Genomic DNA, 16,777 nt, shown 5'->3' on the forward strand with positions numbered 1-16,777 from the left:
TTTACTAAAGCACTGATGTCATCAGAATTATACAGATATGGTGAAAAATGTTATCAGATATAAAAACACAGCATGGTTAACACTCAAAAATAAATCCCACAGGTTCTTTTCCCCACACGTGTGATTCCTGATTTGTTGTTGTTGCCAGTGTGATCACATGTATCAGTGTTATTCCTCTGTTTATAGTGACATCAAATGTTCCTTCATAGAAGCTAATAAAAAGCTAAGCAACATAATGACATCTGTCAAGTAGACTGGGAATGTGGCATGTCACAATTCTTCAATAATATTTTTCCTGTTGTCGATCCATCTCATATCTATTTGTTTTTTTGTATTCATTCTTTCATTCTGTTTCCCCTTCTAAACTTTTCTGTACAGAACATACATCTGCTTTGCTTCCCTTTCTTTGTTCTCTTGTTGTTTTCGGGTTCATCCCGCCCTCTTGGCCGTATCTGTGCTCCTCCTTTCTTTGATTCTCCTCCCCTCCTGTATGTATACTCTCTCTCTTCAGCGTCTAATGGCATGCTAACTTTGGAAGATGTCTCTTAGGCTGTAAGACAAACACAGTTGTTTTTGGGACAACAATAGCAGCATCCACAGTGTGAAACAAACAGGATCTCCAGATTTTTATTTGCTCGCCACTGTTTAAACTAGAGGTAAGTGACTAATTGGAAATATGTGCAACTTTTTATAAATAAGCATCTGATTAGTTTTGCCAAACTAAAGAGTATAAAGAAGCTGTTTGTCTGTAGCTGTTGTTTGCTGAGGAAAAGTGTTGACAGATAAACATTAATGATGCAACAGTGCATAACTGTGAGAAAACTGAGAAAATGAATTAACTACTTGTATAGAACAAATGTGATATACATACACACATATTAATATAAATATAAGTATATGGACATGGTTTGACGAGTTCTGACCTCCATACCTACAGAACTTTGGGATGAATTGAAATGTTTATTGTAAGCCAGACCTCTTCATCCAGCATCAGTGCTTAACCTTAGTTTGCAGCTGGTCACATGGACAGAGAAACAGAAGAACATTTGCCTCTCTTTATTTTGCATCATAATATCATTTAATAATAATAATAATAAAAAATAATAAATCTTAATAAAAACACACAAGCAGTACGGTGGCTCAGTGGGTGACACTGTTGCCTCACAGCAAAGAGGTTATGAATCTTGCCAGATTGGTTAGATTTCCAGGTGAAGCGCCCCGGGTCCTTTGTGTCTGGAGTTCGCATGTTTTCCCTTTGTCGGCGTGGGTTTCCTCCTGGAGCTCCGGTTTCCTCCCACAGTTCAAAAAACATGCAAGTGAGATTGGAGATTCTAAATTGTCCATGACTTTGTTTGGCATTAAAAAGACTTGAACTAATGAATCTCTGAATCAGTAATTACCTCTTTTGTCATGAATGTAACCAAAGTGTGTAAAACATGATGTAAAAATCCCAATAAATAAATCAGTAATAAAAACACGGTGGTGCATCTAATTACAGTCACAGTGGGTCTGGTGCAATTGCACAAATACCGTACATCCTAAATAGGACACTGGTGCATCACAAGGCATTACATTCTTGTACATTTACACACTTCAATCCAGGTGCATTTAATAGTAGTCAGTCCAACTGCTTGCTTGTTTTTGGAGGTAAAAGGAAACATACATACCTGGAGGTAACTCATTTGGATACTAAGAGACATTCTAAATAACTCACAGACATTTAACAGAGGTGAGGTTAATATCCATGACTTTGGAGGCATGCAGCACTATTTACATGTTAGGCCCCTGTGCACCAATGTATACAATTTTGCAAGCAACTAAATATTCCATAGTTGTTGTAGTTGTAGTGTATAATATTTAATGCACTACTTTAAACAAATGATTGTGGAAAATGACCCACAGTCCACAGCTGCAAGAATTCTTTAGCCAATTACAAAGCCCAGTTTTCTTTCTGGAATTGCTTTGTGCATATCATATTCCAACAGAAAATACACCAGGAGTCAGACTGTAAGTAGTTTACAGCTTACATTTAAATGATAGTTTCTCATAGAACTCGTCAAACTCACAGTTTCTTGGTGCATAGTGAAGAGGTGAAACTTTCTCACACAATTCTAAATCCAAAGTTCTAATCCCGCTGGCAATGCGTACTCCTTTACAGCGTTCAAAAGCTTGTAGACTCAGTCTACTTTAAATCCACATGACTTCACTTGTTTAAAATGGTCAGATGGGTGTCACATCTGTTTAATGCAATATGGACCTTCTTCAAGCTCAGCTCTAGAATTTCTGGCACTCTTGGTAAAGCTGGTTTAAAAAGGTCATGAAAACACTTAGTTTTACCTAATTTAATTTAACACAAAAATATGAATATCCAGACTTTAATTGAGGTAGGTTAATTCCAAAAAATAAAACCCTTATAAAAACATTTCTGGGTGGCACGGTGGCTCAGTGGGTAGCACTGTCACCTCACTGCCAGAAGGTCCTGGGTTCGATCCCCATGTGGAACGGTCCGGGTCCTTTCTGTGTGGAGTTTGCATGTTCTCCCCGTGTCTGCGTGGTTTCCTCCGGAAGCTCTGGTTTAATTCCCACAGTCCAAAGACGTGCAAGTGAGGTGAATCGGAGATACAAAATTGTCCTTGACTGTGGTTGACATTAAACTTGTGAACTGATGAATCTTGTGTATCGAGTGACTGCCGTTTCTGTCATGAATGTAACCAAGGTGTGTAAAACATGATGTTAAAATCCTAATAAATAAATAAAATAATATAAAACATTTCTAAACAAAATCCAAGTGTTACTATTAATAACACCCTCACAGTTGATACTTTGTGCAAACTTCTCCTGCCAAGATAAGACTGAACCTTTTTAATGCTTGGTAAGATACAGAGCAAGTAATTTGAAGCATTCCTCAATAGACATACTCAAGATTTCTTACATCCTCTGTCTTGAGGACCCTATTTAGAGACTACTGTGGACTCTTATTCCACCCATAAGTTTTAAATAGAGTTGTTCCTAATAACTAATTTAATTAAACTACTTCAAGAAAATTACATTCATTCATATGGGAGTTGACACTTTGAATCTTCTTTATAGCATAAAGATTTGACTCTACTTACTTTTTTATGTTGGAATAGTAAAGATTTGGTCAATTGTAGGAAAAAAACAAACAAAAAACCCCAAAACAAAACAAACAAAAAAACACATTTTGCCATCAATAGTTCATGTGACTGATAAATTGAGATTTGTTAAAAAAAACAAGCAAGACATACATTGTTGACCAAATGTTTAGGATTTGTTTGAGCATACTTTTTCTAGCAAAATTTTTTGCATTATTTTGTTTTCAATTAGTTTTGAACAACATGTTGTAGCAATTTAAGTACAATCCCCTTACAGATTTTATTCTGGTAGGAGCAGCAATGAATGGCAGTTTTAAGATTTGGCCAAAGACGCCACTCTTGCTGAAATGCATTTGTATAACAATGCTACCACTAACATGTTTACAGTTGGTGGTACCACCAAAATTAAGGTGAAAAAAGAGTTAAAAGTCATAATAATATTATAATATTATATTGGTTTACCACCTAAATGAATCTGTTAACATTGACTACAATCCCGGTCACTGACTTCTGTGCTAGTATCATGGTAGCCATTCTAATGTTACATTTTAATTCTTTAAACAAATAATAGCACTACCTGATCATTCACTGGGGGTGTGATAAACTGGCTATGTGTTAACACATGCATAGAGACTGATGAGTGACTCCGGACAAGCTGGGTTTAGTGTGCAAATGGTGATGAGGGTAGCTTCCTGCTATATGATCTAAACAGTGCATAGCCCGACTATGTGGGTCCTAACAAAGCAAATCAAGCAGATCAAATCAGAATAAAGACTTTAACTGTCCATAAATAGTGGTTCAATAGTATGTATACAGCACTTCCTCTGTTATTGCATATTCTATGTTATTGAATAACACGGGGAACTAAATTTTACGATCAAAGCTAAGCAGTTACCTTAAAGTATGTATAAGAACACCATGCCACTGTCTAAGAAAAAAATCCAGAAAAGCTGAGGAAAAAGGTTGTTAGAATATGTTTGTCTGAAAATGAGTTCATAACCAGTTTATAAAACCTGAGGACTCAAGTGAACCACAGTGAAAGCTATTATCTCCAAATGGAGAAAACTTTAAAAAGAATGTATTCATGAGCCTAGCAACAACTACAATATATAAGAAACTGTAGATGTCATTCCAGACATGGATTTTTAAACCTTTTGGGGTAATATTTAGTTGACAGAGGAATCAAAATAGATTTCTAAAAACATCATATACTGTGAAAGGCAAATAAAGGCATTTTACTTTAGTACATAAATTATGCACACAAACAAAAACCAGCATCCAAGCAGATCTAAGCGGACATCAGTGTTCATCACTAATACTCTTGTGCTGAATGGAAGCTTTTATAGCTGCGTAGGAGTAAAAATTCAATATTAATAGAATGCCTTTATTTGTCATATATACATACATATACATGTGTACAGTACAACAAAATTCTTTCTTCGCGTATCCCAGCTTATTTGAAAGCTAGGGGTCAGAGCGCAGGGTCAGCCATTGTACGGCGCCCCTGGAGCAGAGAGGGTTAAGGGCCTCGCTCAAGGGCCCAACAGTGGCTGAATGGCAGATCTGGGATTTGAACTCTCAATCTTTCAATTGATAGCCCAAAGTTCTACCCCTTAGGCTACCACTGTCCCATTGCCCCTTAGCATTAAATGAGAGTTCAGTGCAATGGTAGCTTGTTGGTTAAGGTACTGGACTAGTACTGTACTGGACTAGTACTGGTTAAGGTAGGGACAGCTGTAGCCTAGTGGTTAAGGTAATGGTCTAGTAATCAGAGGGTTGCCGGTTCAAACCTCACCACTGCCAGGTTGCTGTTGGGCCCTTGAGCAAGGCCCTTAACCCTCAATTGCTTAGATTGTATAGTGTCCCAGTACTGTAAGTCGCTTTGGATAAAAGCGTCTGCTAAATGCTGAAAATGTAAATGCAAATGGACTAGTAATCATAAGGTTGCTGGTTCAAGCCCCAGCAAAACTTCCCATTGTTGGACCCCTGAGCAAGGCCTCAATTGCTTAAATTGTATTCAGTGATAAGTACAAGTCTCTTTGGATAAAAGCGTCTGCTAAATGTTTCAGACAGTACTCCGTTTGTATCTTCAGGAAAAATAATTTACATGTGCAGTACTTTTTGTCATTGTACTTCATCTATTGCCATGTCAATTGAAAAAAATAAAATAAAATAAAATATATATATATTTGAACACATTCTACAATAAAATACAGATTAATTCCTGTGACATGAATTATATGGGCATTGTGAATAAAACACATTTCATCATATCTTGGCTGATTTTTTCCTTTTTTCCCAATTTTGTACCAACACATGGAAAATACACTGTGTTGCTCAGATACTGCAGTACCAAACAGACTGTTAAATTCACTGTTCTATCCCCATGGATGGGATCCCCTATCCAGCATTTCTTGCCTCAGACACGGCCAGATGAGTCTTCAGAATAGCCGACCAGGCTGCTGGCACGACCAAACCCTGTTAAACTAGTGTAGTAGAAGCCTAAAAGCTCACCATCTTTGACTCAGTGACCTTGAGGAAGAATAAAGAAAGCACACATTTGAAATTTAAGCTTTAAATAATTTTAGCCTGACTTTATCAAAACAGCAGGAGCAAGCCAAGCCTTTGTGATTAAAGCAGCTCAAGTTTATATTATTTTTGCTACTATTATCTGCTTAGATCTTTCAAATTCAGAAAAAAGCTGGCTGCTGATGATTTGATGCGGTGTTGCAAGAAAAAATGAAAATCGGATCTTATGTAAGACGTTTACCGTCGACTCACACAGCATGCTAAAAGAGCCAGGAAAACTTTGGGTAAAGAAAAGGCACCACAAAATGATGCGCTGTTTGAGTAAACATGACCTGTAGACCTTGACATCCGCAGGAAGCAAAAAGAAGCTGAATCTAGAATTTCAGACGTGGGATTGTAAACATAAATAGAGACAAGGAGGCGCAAGGAGGATACACAAACACCAGGCTGTACAGTACTGTATGTGCAGTTACACACACATAACGACGTATTCATTCCAAGTAAATTAGTTTTTAACAACATTTTACTATGACAAATCATTCATGTTACTAATCATTTTATCCTGGTCAGGGTTATGGTGGGATTAGCACCACGCAAGAACACTGGGCATGAGTCAGGAATGCATGCTGCATGGGATTCCAACCCTTTGCAAAAGAACCAGATGCATCCATTTACTCCCACATAGGAGCAGTTTAGAGCAGCTGAACAACATGTGCTTGTTTTTGAGAAGTTGGAAAAAATATAACAAACAGAGGAAACACATGTAAACACGTAAGAACATGTAAAAGATTTATAGACAGTGATTGCATGTGAACCTATATTTATGTGCTGTTGTGTCGCTCATAATACAACTCATGTATAGTGACATATAACACACATTAATACGAAATAAAGCAGGCCACTGGGGTTTAATTTATGCACTGGAGAGTCTTCCCCAAAGTGTTCCCAAAAAGTTGAAAGCTGTTAGCAATGAGTGTTGCTGAAACACTTGGACTTGGAGGGTTTCCACATACTTTTTGCTCTATAGTTTTGTTAATATGAGTCAATCATTAAACAGTGTTAAAATCATCATGTATTTATATCAAGGGTTGTTTTTGGAAGCTCATACTGACCACACAATCTTTCTAAACTGGGCGTCTATCAGAGATGCAGACCTGCACCACCCATCCGCCTTATCAGTGATGAGGGGCAAGAAAAGGTCACATGATACACAACTGAGCACATCAAAAGATTAGTGAGGGATTAGGGCATGCTTAAAGCAGTGGCCCCTTAAAAGCTTTGAACCTCCACAGGTTTTCTAACCTTTCTGCCTCTCAGACTATGCTTTTAGATACCATATAGGGTCCTTCATTACAGATGTGCATTATAGCATGAATGGATTACTAGTGCACTATATGGACAAAAGTATTAGGACATCCCTTCTAATTTTTGAATTTATGTCTTTCAGTCATAACAATTGCTAACAGTCCCCCTGCTCAAGCACTTTCAGTTGTGCCAGGGTTCGTTTAATCAAACCAAAGCTGACAAGTAGTGACAACACTATGATCATCAAAAAAGGGATGAAATTTAAAATTTAGGTCATTCCAATGTGTTGACATTTTTTGTTAACACTAAAGTTTGCACAGTTTTCCTGCTAAATTCTATAAATAGAACAAACACTACTGTCATACTACAGTAGTCAAAACTGTCCGCTTAGTGTGGGTGTGTCATTTGCTTGGTCTCAGCTCAGTGTGTACACAGCTAGGAACAGTAAGTCCTGCAAAGGAAAGGGAAATTTCCACTTCATCCAGCACAGGAGTGTTATCACAAGTTATTGCTGGGTATTTTGGTGTATTTTTTTGTACATCATTGCATATTGGATTTGCTTTATGCATTGGCTGATCTACCCACAATCTCTGATAGTGTTTCTTGTTGGGAAATTAGTGCCTTCTAGAAAATGTAAGAAAGTCAGAGGCTGTAGTGTCTGATTTGAAAGTAGCTGTCATGTACATGTTTTGCATTTTACTACTGGTATCATGAGGTGATACCTTAAGCCCATTCAGATTGCACAGGTAGTCCATCTGCTCCAGGATGGCACATCTCATGCCTTTGCAAAAAGGTTTACTGTGTCTCCCAGCACAGTCTTAAGAGCATGGATGAGATACCAGAACACAGGCCTTTACACAAGGAGAGCTGGACTGGGTCATAAAAGGGCATCAACCCAGCATTATGACCGATATGTGGTCTTTTGTGTTGGAGGAACAGGAGGAGCACTGCCAGAGCCCTACAAAATGACCTACAGCAGGTCAAGGTCTACTGTGGCTCAATTTGCAAATAAAAGTAATACTGTAGATAAGTTTACTGTGGATGTCACAATACAGTCCACTCAAGGTGCCAATGCTAACCCTGTGTACCTAGCATGTACAATAGGCAAGCAGTCTGGACATCTTAGCAATGGAATAAAGTCGACTTATCCAATGAACCCTGTTTTGTCCAGAATTATGTAGGTGGCTTGACATGTGGGCATCATTAACCTGTGCAACAGATGGTACCATGATGCACTGTAGGACGATCTAGAATCTGAATGCAGACTGTTCTGGTACCAATTACTAAAGAACTCAGCATTAAAATCTGCATGCAAGTTTTTGCCCTTGTGCTTTAATATGAATTTGGACTTGATTTTAAGAACCATTTCAGGCTTCAGCTAACGTGAACAATTCCTTGAGTGTGCAGGTATAAATTCCTTTTACACGTCTACAAAAATGTGGTCAATGCACAGCACATTCAATCATGCAAATTCCACTTGTCTTTCTATAAACAGCTACAACTAAACAGCTTTGATTGGACAGGAATTGGCTGCTTTCCCTAAAATAATTTGTTAGCCATGAACCTGCTTTAAACTGCCTCATCAGAAGAGATCAGATGTATGGAATTGACCTAAGGTTAATTGCCACTATGAAAACAATTACTCAAGTCAAGAGGTAGCAGCAAGTGGAATCTTGATTAGGTCTGAAATAAAGCAATAAAGGCGTGCACTTGTGTAATTGTTAGGGCTAGTCAATCAATCGCCATACAGAACCTGTCAGGACTGTTTTTCTCAAGGGTACACGGCCTTTCTGTACCATTTCCTTATTTAGGATGTAGTTGTGCTCTGCAATTAACATCTGAACGACAAGGGAGGAAAGAAAACACTTTAAATGCTATAGTGCAGAGTAAATGGATGCTCACCTGCGTACCAGGACCATGCTCGCGCACCTCTTTCCATGATGTATATGGTTATTATCCACGACAATCCGCAATGAGCACTGTCTGAAGTATGGAATAGTAAATCTTCTTAGGTTATCGATACGTTTGATCCACTGATGCCGTTAACCCTAAAATTAAATTCCAGGTGTTATCCTGGTGTTACTGTGATATACAGTAGGGTTCCCTTTAGGGTAGAATTTACTTATTTTGTGTTACGGTCTTATTGTTTATCAGTAGTTGTTGCGGTGTTGTTTAGATCATTGTTATTAGTTGTGTTGTTCTGAAGAATGATTGGAGAAGGTATATATTTTGATCACGCTACTGTTGCTACTCCTTTCTCTGCGCCGGAAGTGACGTCTTGCTTGTCTTTGGCTTCTGATACGCCCCTTTTAACTAGATACGTACGCCGCAGTAGAGCCGTTTCACTATTACCGGCTCACCTGCGTACCAGGACCATGCTCGCGCACCTCTTTCCATGATGTATATGGTTATTATCCACGACAATCCGCAATGAGCACTGTCTGAAGTATTCATTTGGATTCTACTATTGTATTCTAAAGCTGTGGAAAACATAATTTTTGGATCAGTAAAAATGGAAGCAATCCAAAATCAGAGGGGTGAGAGAATAGACAAGCATTACAATTTTTATTAAAGATCTTAGTAACTTTTACCTTGGCAAAAACGTTTTGACTATGCAGCTGCACACAAACCTACGATTACCATGCACCATGCCAGGAAATAGCTGGAGTGGTAAAATACTACTTAATTTCCTTTGAGATTAATCTATCTATCTATCTATCTATCTATCTATCTATCTATCTATCTATCTATCTATCTATCTATCTATCTATCTATCTATCTATTAATCAATCATCTAATCCATCCATTCATCCATCTAAACACATCACTATTGGATTAAAAAAAAAAAATTTTTATTTATGCATTTCTCCCCTTTTTCTCCCTTTTTAGCGTGTCCAATTGCCCGATTGCGTAATGCTTCCTCTCCACCAATGCCGATCCATGCTCTGATTGAGGAGAACGAAGCTAACCCACGCCCCCTCTGACATGTGGGCAGCATACCGTATGCATCTTATCACCTACACTTTGACGAGTGCAATGCAGCTCAGCGTTGTGTACGGAGAGACACACACCTGAGAGCACCCTTTCCTCATCTCTGTGCAGGTGCCATCAATCAGCCATCAGAGGTCGTGATTTCACCAGTTATGAGAGAGAGACCCCATCCGGCTTAGTCCCACCCATTTCTGAACAACAGGCCAATTGTTGTTCATGTGGCTGCTCAGCCTTAGCCGGCAGGCAGCGTTGGGATTCGATACAATGTATTCGAGATCCCAGCTCTGGTTCCAGCGTGTGTTTTTACCACTGCGCCACCTGAGCGGCCCACTATTTGATTTTAAAGCTGTGAAAACATTTTGGATTAGTAAATCTTGACCAATAAGAGTTCGACTCCCTAATACTGAAAACTCCAAATACTACATCTTACAATGACATTCTAGGAAACTATTAAAGAAGGTTATTTTATGACAATGTCCCCAAGTGAGGTTGTTAGGGAAATGATTTGCTCATTTCAGTAGAAGAATTAGACTTGTTTGCAAAAAATTCTGACCTTAACCTTGCTAAACACATCTGGGATGAACTGAAATGCTAACCATGAGCTAGGCTTTAGTGCCCAGTGCCAATGCTTTAATTATTTCTGTGTTTGTAAACACTACCACATACGTAAATATTGCTTTTAAACATGGTCTGTTTTGAATCAGTCATCACTGTTATTGTTACATCATAATTAGAAAAGTGTTAGGTCTAAATGCAAGACAAACATTATCTTGGTAGTGCGAATAATTTGGTACCTTATCACTGCAATTTTACTAACCAATCATGTCACAGTTTGTGCAATTTTAATTTCAAGCTAACAGATTTAGTAAACTCAAAACCATTATCAAAAGACACAGGAAGATGTTTGACCTTTTGTGAATGGTTTGGATAACGTGACTGTAATTACTGCCAGAGTTATTTAGACAAAAAGCACTTGTGTATAAACAAAGTGACCCACAAAGATTCAAAAATGCTGCTCCGAAAATAAACCCGGAGTTTGTCAGCTTTTGACTGATTTGTGTTTATATGCCTCAGATGATCCAGATGTGTAGTGACTGTGGGACATCCATGCCAGTGGTGAGTGTAGGACTACTGCTACTGGTATGTGCAAGATTAACAGAGCCCTACAGGACTTCGTACCCAGAGACTGAGCGTGATGCATATGACCCCAGAGATCACCATCAAAACACAGACCACCACCCAGATACCAGGTACCTGCATTACTGCGCTATACTATTATTAACAAACATTTTAATTTAAAACAATCTAGAGAAATGAAGCTTATGAACAGCTCACAGTTTGCAACTCAATAAAAATACTTTATAATGGTGCAGAAATCAATTTATTGGGTTTATTAAGTTATTGAGTGGTAATAAAGCTGATGCTGCGGATAACAATGTACAAAGTGATGAGTTTTTTTGTCCTACATTGACAACAGGAGAACAGAATGTAGGCGATGCTGTGACCAAGGAGAGGAGCCGCTCCAGTACGGCAGCACTTACCAACAATACCAGGTGGTTCCACAGATAAACATCACTATCCTCAAAGGTACAAAGTTACCATACATAACCATACATATACATAACCATACAACCTGTGGTTAGGTCAGTGTGTCTAAAATAGAGGTATTTTTATGTGCCAGTTGTTAAAACAATTAAACCTTTTTGACAGTAGGTTCATCCTTGCTAACTGTAGATTTGCTTAAAGAGTAGTCTCCTGGTGCCACGTAGGGCACACACACACAAATAACTATTGGACATGACACTCTTTTAGAAATATGTACTAATCTCAAGCCGGAAAGTCTGCACACTCCTTTCACCTTCTCCACGTTTTATTACATTCTATAATAGATTGAGTTCATTTTTGAGTTTGCCTCTAACATCTACACACAATCACCAATAATTACAAAGTGAAAACAGGGGTAGAGAAAATATGCTATTTTATTTTACTGACAAAAATGGTTTATTTAGGGGTTACATACTGTATCTGTACACACCCTTAGCTTAATGCTTGGTTGATGCACCTTTGGCAGCAATTACAGCTTCAAGGCATCTTCGGAAAGAAGCTATGAGCTTGGCACACTTGTTTCTGGACATTTTTGCCCATTCCTCTTGGCATATCCTTGCATTGGGACAGTGGTAGCCTAGTGGGTAGAGCTTTGGGCTATCAACCGGAAGATTGGCGGTTCAAATCCAGGCTCAGCTATGCAGCCACTGTTGGGTCCTTGAGCAAGGCCCTTAACCCTGTCTGCTCCAGGGGCGCCGTACGATGGCTGACCCGGCGCTCTGACCCCAGCTTCCAAACAAGCTGGGATATGCGAAGAAAGAATTTCATTGTACTGTACAACTGTATATGTATATATGACAAATAAAGTATATCTTCTATCTTCATCTTCAATCTCCGTCAGGTTGGATGGGGAGCGTCAGTACACAGCCATTTTAAGCTCCTTCCACAGATGTTTGATTGGATTCAGGTCTGGGCTCTGGCTGGGCCACTCACAGACATTCACAGACTTTCTCAAAAACCACTCCTTTGTTCTCTTGGCTGTGTGCTTTGGGTTGTTGTCATGTTGGTAGGTAAACCTTTGCCCCAGTCTGAGGTCCAGAGCACTCTGGAGCAGGTTTTCTTCAAGGATCTCGGGGTACTTAGCTGCATTCATCTTTCCCTCTATCAGGACTAGTTGCCCCAGTCCCGCTGCTGAAAAACATACCCACATCATGATGCTGCCACCGCTATGCTTCATTGTAGGGATGGCATTAGCCAGGTGATTAGCACAAATGTCTAAAAACCTGTTTTCACTTTGTCATTGTGGGCTATTTTGTGTAGAATTTTGTGACAAAAACTTTCCGGATGGACTGTATGTGTGACCAAGGTTAATTTCCGAAGTCTCTGGACCAAACAGTATTTAAAAGATGAAAAACAAAACCTGTATTCAAGCCATGCAAAACCATTTACAATGCGTAATGCATTTTGTCAATATACTTAAGTGGAAATACTAATGTTTTTTAAAGAAGGACAGCTTTTGTTAGACTGTCTATCAGCGGAAAGTAGTGATAGGTTAAAGCACTTCCTTTTTAAGTTGCCAGCTGCTGCAAAGATGAACAGCGTGTTCTTTTCTAGTCAGAAAAACCCCCCCAGAAAACAGCCTCAATGAATAAAAAGTCTAAATGTAATTATCAAACTATGTTAGTATTTTTAGATAAAGTAACATTGGTCATATATTTGGCCTAAAAGTTGTTGGATATAAATATTGTGGATATAATATTTATACAGATACCAGTAAATTAAACCTGCCTTATCAGCATTTAAAATAGTTGAAATTATTTGCAATTATTAACTGCAATTATCCTAAATTTGTAACAATTTATTTATTTATTGTTTTTTGCACTTCCTTCCAATTGTCCTCCCAATCTAGTCGTATCCAATTACCCAACTGCATTATGCTTCCTCTCTGCTGATGTTGATCTCCACCCTGATTGACGAAAGCCGAGACTGACACACGCCCCCTCCGACACGTGTGCAGTAGTGGACTGCATCTTTTCATCTGCACGAGGCGAGTTCATATGTGGATCAGCTTTGTGTCCAACGCATTATCCCTCGACTGTGCAGGCGCCATCAATCAGCCAGCAGAGGTTGTAATTGCATCAGTTATGAGGTCCCGTCTGGCACCCCCCTTGAACAACAGCCAATCGCTGTTCATGTAGGCGCCGAGTTTCAAACCGACGAGTTCAGAATGTCAGCTCTGGTGTGCAAGCGTGTTTTACTGCTGTGCCACTTGAGCACCAAATTTGTAACAATATTGAGAGGTGTTTCCAATATTCACAAAAGACAAGATAATGGTTAAATTATTGGAATTCCCAGACTGCCATGACATACATGTCCCCTACAAATGTATTTAACTTTTGACGTTAGTTCTATTCAAGTCATTCACAGAAACAGGTCTCAGCCACATGCACAAACTGAAAATGTAGCATTTAAGCTATTAATCATTCCCCTTTTCACCCAGGGGAAAAGGGAGACAGTGGCCAGAGAGGACCCTATGGGAAAGCAGGCAGAAGTGGTCAAACAGGCCCAAGAGGACCCAGTGGCTCAAATGGCGCCAAAGGCAACATCGGAACCCAAGGAGAACCCTGCAAATACTACTACGCTGCTTTCTCAGTGGGACGCAAGAAGGCACTGCACAGCAATGAGTACTACCAGACACTAGCGTTTGACACAGAGCTGGTTAACCTGTATGGTCACTTCAACATGTTCACTGGAAAATTCTTTTGCTATGTGCCAGGGATTTACTTCTTCAATCTAAATGCGCACACTTGGAATCAGAAGGAGACATACTTACACATAATGAAGAACGAACAGGAGATGGCAATTCTTTATGCGCAGCCCAGTGATCGGTCCATCATGCAGAGCCAGAGCCTGATGCTGGAGCTGGAAAGGGATGATGAGGTTTGGGTGCGCCTCTATAAGGGCGAGAGGGAGAATGCTATCTTCAGTGATGACTTTGATACTTACATAACATTTAATGGCCATCTGATTAAAGCCAAAAGTGAGGGTTAGCATAACTAAGTGATGTCAGCTGATATAAAACACTGAAAATAATATTTTGTTGTTTTTATATATTATATTTATTTATACCTATAAACATACATACATAACCCATTTCTGGAAAACTTTACGCTGTTTAAAATGCAATAATAACAAGAATCTGTTATTGTTTAAACTTTTATTTAAATGACAAAATGACAAAGAAAAGAAATCTAATGTTTTCACTGAACAAAATGCATGGCTTCATAGGCGCAGTGTGTGTGTGCTTGACAGGCCTGCCTGCAGTCCAAGTCTTCCTCTTATTGACGATGTGTGGCACATCATAAAGTGTAGAATCAGACAATGCCAACCACTGACGGTTGAGCAGCTGAAAATTTCCTCAGTTACCAAATAATTAAAAAGTGTAGTTTAGGGATTTTGAATACTCTGCCATCCGGATGGGCTGGGCAGCTACATGAACAATGATTGGCTGTTGTTCACAGGGTGGGATGAGTCGAACCAGGGTTCCTCATAACTGGTGCAATTATGACCTCTGCTGGCTGATTAATGGCGCCTGCGTAGAGTTGGGGAATAATGCTGATCAGGGTGTAGCTCTCCGTGCACAGAGCTGATCCGCATATGAACTCGCCTTGTGCAGGTGAAAAGATGCAGTCGGTACTGCACACGTGTCGAAGGGGGCGAGTGTCAGTTGGGAAGCTCCTCAGTCAGCAGAGGAGGGTTGTATTGGTAGAGGTGAAGTGTAACGCAAATGGGGTTATTGGATACGACTAGATTATGGGAGAAAATTGGGGGAAAAAATTTGAGAAAAAGAGAGAAAGAAAAAAGTGTAGTCTATAAGAAAGGTAAAATAATAGTGGTAAGCATGCTTTTGCCCAAATTTTTTAAAAGTTTGTTAATGGCATTAGATTCTAAATTTGTTTATATATACAAAATACAATTGGAAAGCATTGGGAAACAAGTGAAAAAATCGGAACATCCCAGATTCTTATTTTATTGCATTTTACAAAATGTCCCAACTTTTGTGGAAATGGGATCTATCTATCTATCTATCTATCTATCTATCTATCTATCTATCTATCTATCTATCTATCTATCTATCTATCTATCTATCTATCTATCTATCTATCTATCTATCTATCTATCTATCTATCTATCTATCTATCTATCTATGCACTGCTTTGTTCATATAATATTTGGACAAACTATACAGGGATGTAAGAGGTGTAAAAAGGGCTTTAGAAACATACACTAAATGACCAAGAGTTTGTAGACCCCACACTTGAACACCATAAGAAAAACCGTTAGTAATAATATGCATTTACTGCCATTTTTGGTGCTAGAACAGCCTTGTTCTGCTGGGAAGGTTTTTATTTTATTAGATTATAAAACATGACTGCAGTAATTTGCTATAATTTCACTTTGTATAAGAGTGGGCTGGAATTCATGGTGCTGGGCAGCCAAACCTTTGTGTTTTAATTAACTAAATAATTTATTTATGTAAAAAAAACACATAACAAATACATGTGGAGGAAACGGGGGTGGGGGGGGGTGGGGGTCGTTGTGAGGATTCATCACAGAAGAGAAGGGAATGATGGGTAAATAAATAGACTGCCATTTAGGATGCGGGAGATGTAGCTGTGCCCTCTTCTCCCATAACTTGTTTCATAACTTTATTTCTTGAGTCAGCTTAAACTTTGGTAATGATAAAACTCTGGTAACCTCCCAGCCTAAAAAAAGAAACACAGCAGAATGACACACTGAGAAACACAGTATATATAGACCCTTATAAATTTTTTAGTATTTAATTATTTTTGAGAATAAAGTTGAAATACTTTGGGGAGTTGTAAAGGTTTTGTAAAGTTGTATTTTTTTTAAATATTGAGTCCTTTCCTAAAGTACTGCAAAAGTTAAGATAATTATCTTCAAAAATGAGGATAATAGATCAGCTTTAGAAATGCAACCAGTAGCCAGCACAGAAAGCATTATCACCCTCAGAAAATGTCTAATTTCTTAAGCAAAATACAAATCCTCCTTACAAATAATCGCTTAATCACACACACTTTGTGTACATTACACTGTAACCAGTGTTTCATTCTGTTCTTTACTTTTATACTCTTAAATAAACAGAACAGACGGTTAAAGGAATTTTTTTTATTACATTCACATAAACAACTGTATATATACAGTATATATATATATATATATATATAGCTGTGTACGCCTGTCTGTCCACAGCGGGCAGAACTTGTCATAAA

The 16,777-nt window shown here is 38.7% G+C and overlaps 2 protein-coding genes across 3 annotated transcripts in view; one reads left to right on the forward strand and one right to left on the reverse strand.

The window, feature by feature from the left end:
- Window positions 1–9,130, reverse strand: part of csnk1db (casein kinase 1, delta b) — a 41,605-nt gene extending 32,475 nt beyond the window's left edge. The window contains exon 1 of the mRNA XM_063002967.1: window positions 8,850–9,130. The gene's annotated coding sequence lies outside the window, so the exon portion shown is untranslated. The remainder of the gene's footprint in view (window positions 1–8,849) is intronic.
- Window positions 533–15,577, forward strand: c1qtnf1 (C1q and TNF related 1). Of its 2 annotated transcripts, XM_063002969.1 has the most exons (4): window positions 533–656; window positions 11,013–11,188; window positions 11,416–11,525; window positions 13,984–15,577. In XM_063002969.1, exons 2-4 carry the CDS (start codon window positions 11,013–11,015, stop codon window positions 14,532–14,534), a joined length of 837 nt encoding a protein of 278 aa, XP_062859039.1. In that variant the 5' UTR covers window positions 533–656; the 3' UTR covers window positions 14,535–15,577. The 2 variants fall into 2 exon arrangements, with proteins under 2 accessions (XP_062859039.1, XP_062859038.1); XM_063002968.1 differs by lacking the exon at window positions 533–656 and having other exon boundaries at window positions 11,004–11,188.
- The last annotated feature ends 1,200 nt before the right edge of the window (window positions 15,578–16,777 follow it).

Source organism: Trichomycterus rosablanca, chromosome 10 (assembly GCF_030014385.1).
Source record: "Trichomycterus rosablanca isolate fTriRos1 chromosome 10, fTriRos1.hap1, whole genome shotgun sequence".
Lineage (NCBI taxonomy): Eukaryota > Metazoa > Chordata > Actinopteri > Siluriformes > Trichomycteridae > Trichomycterus > Trichomycterus rosablanca.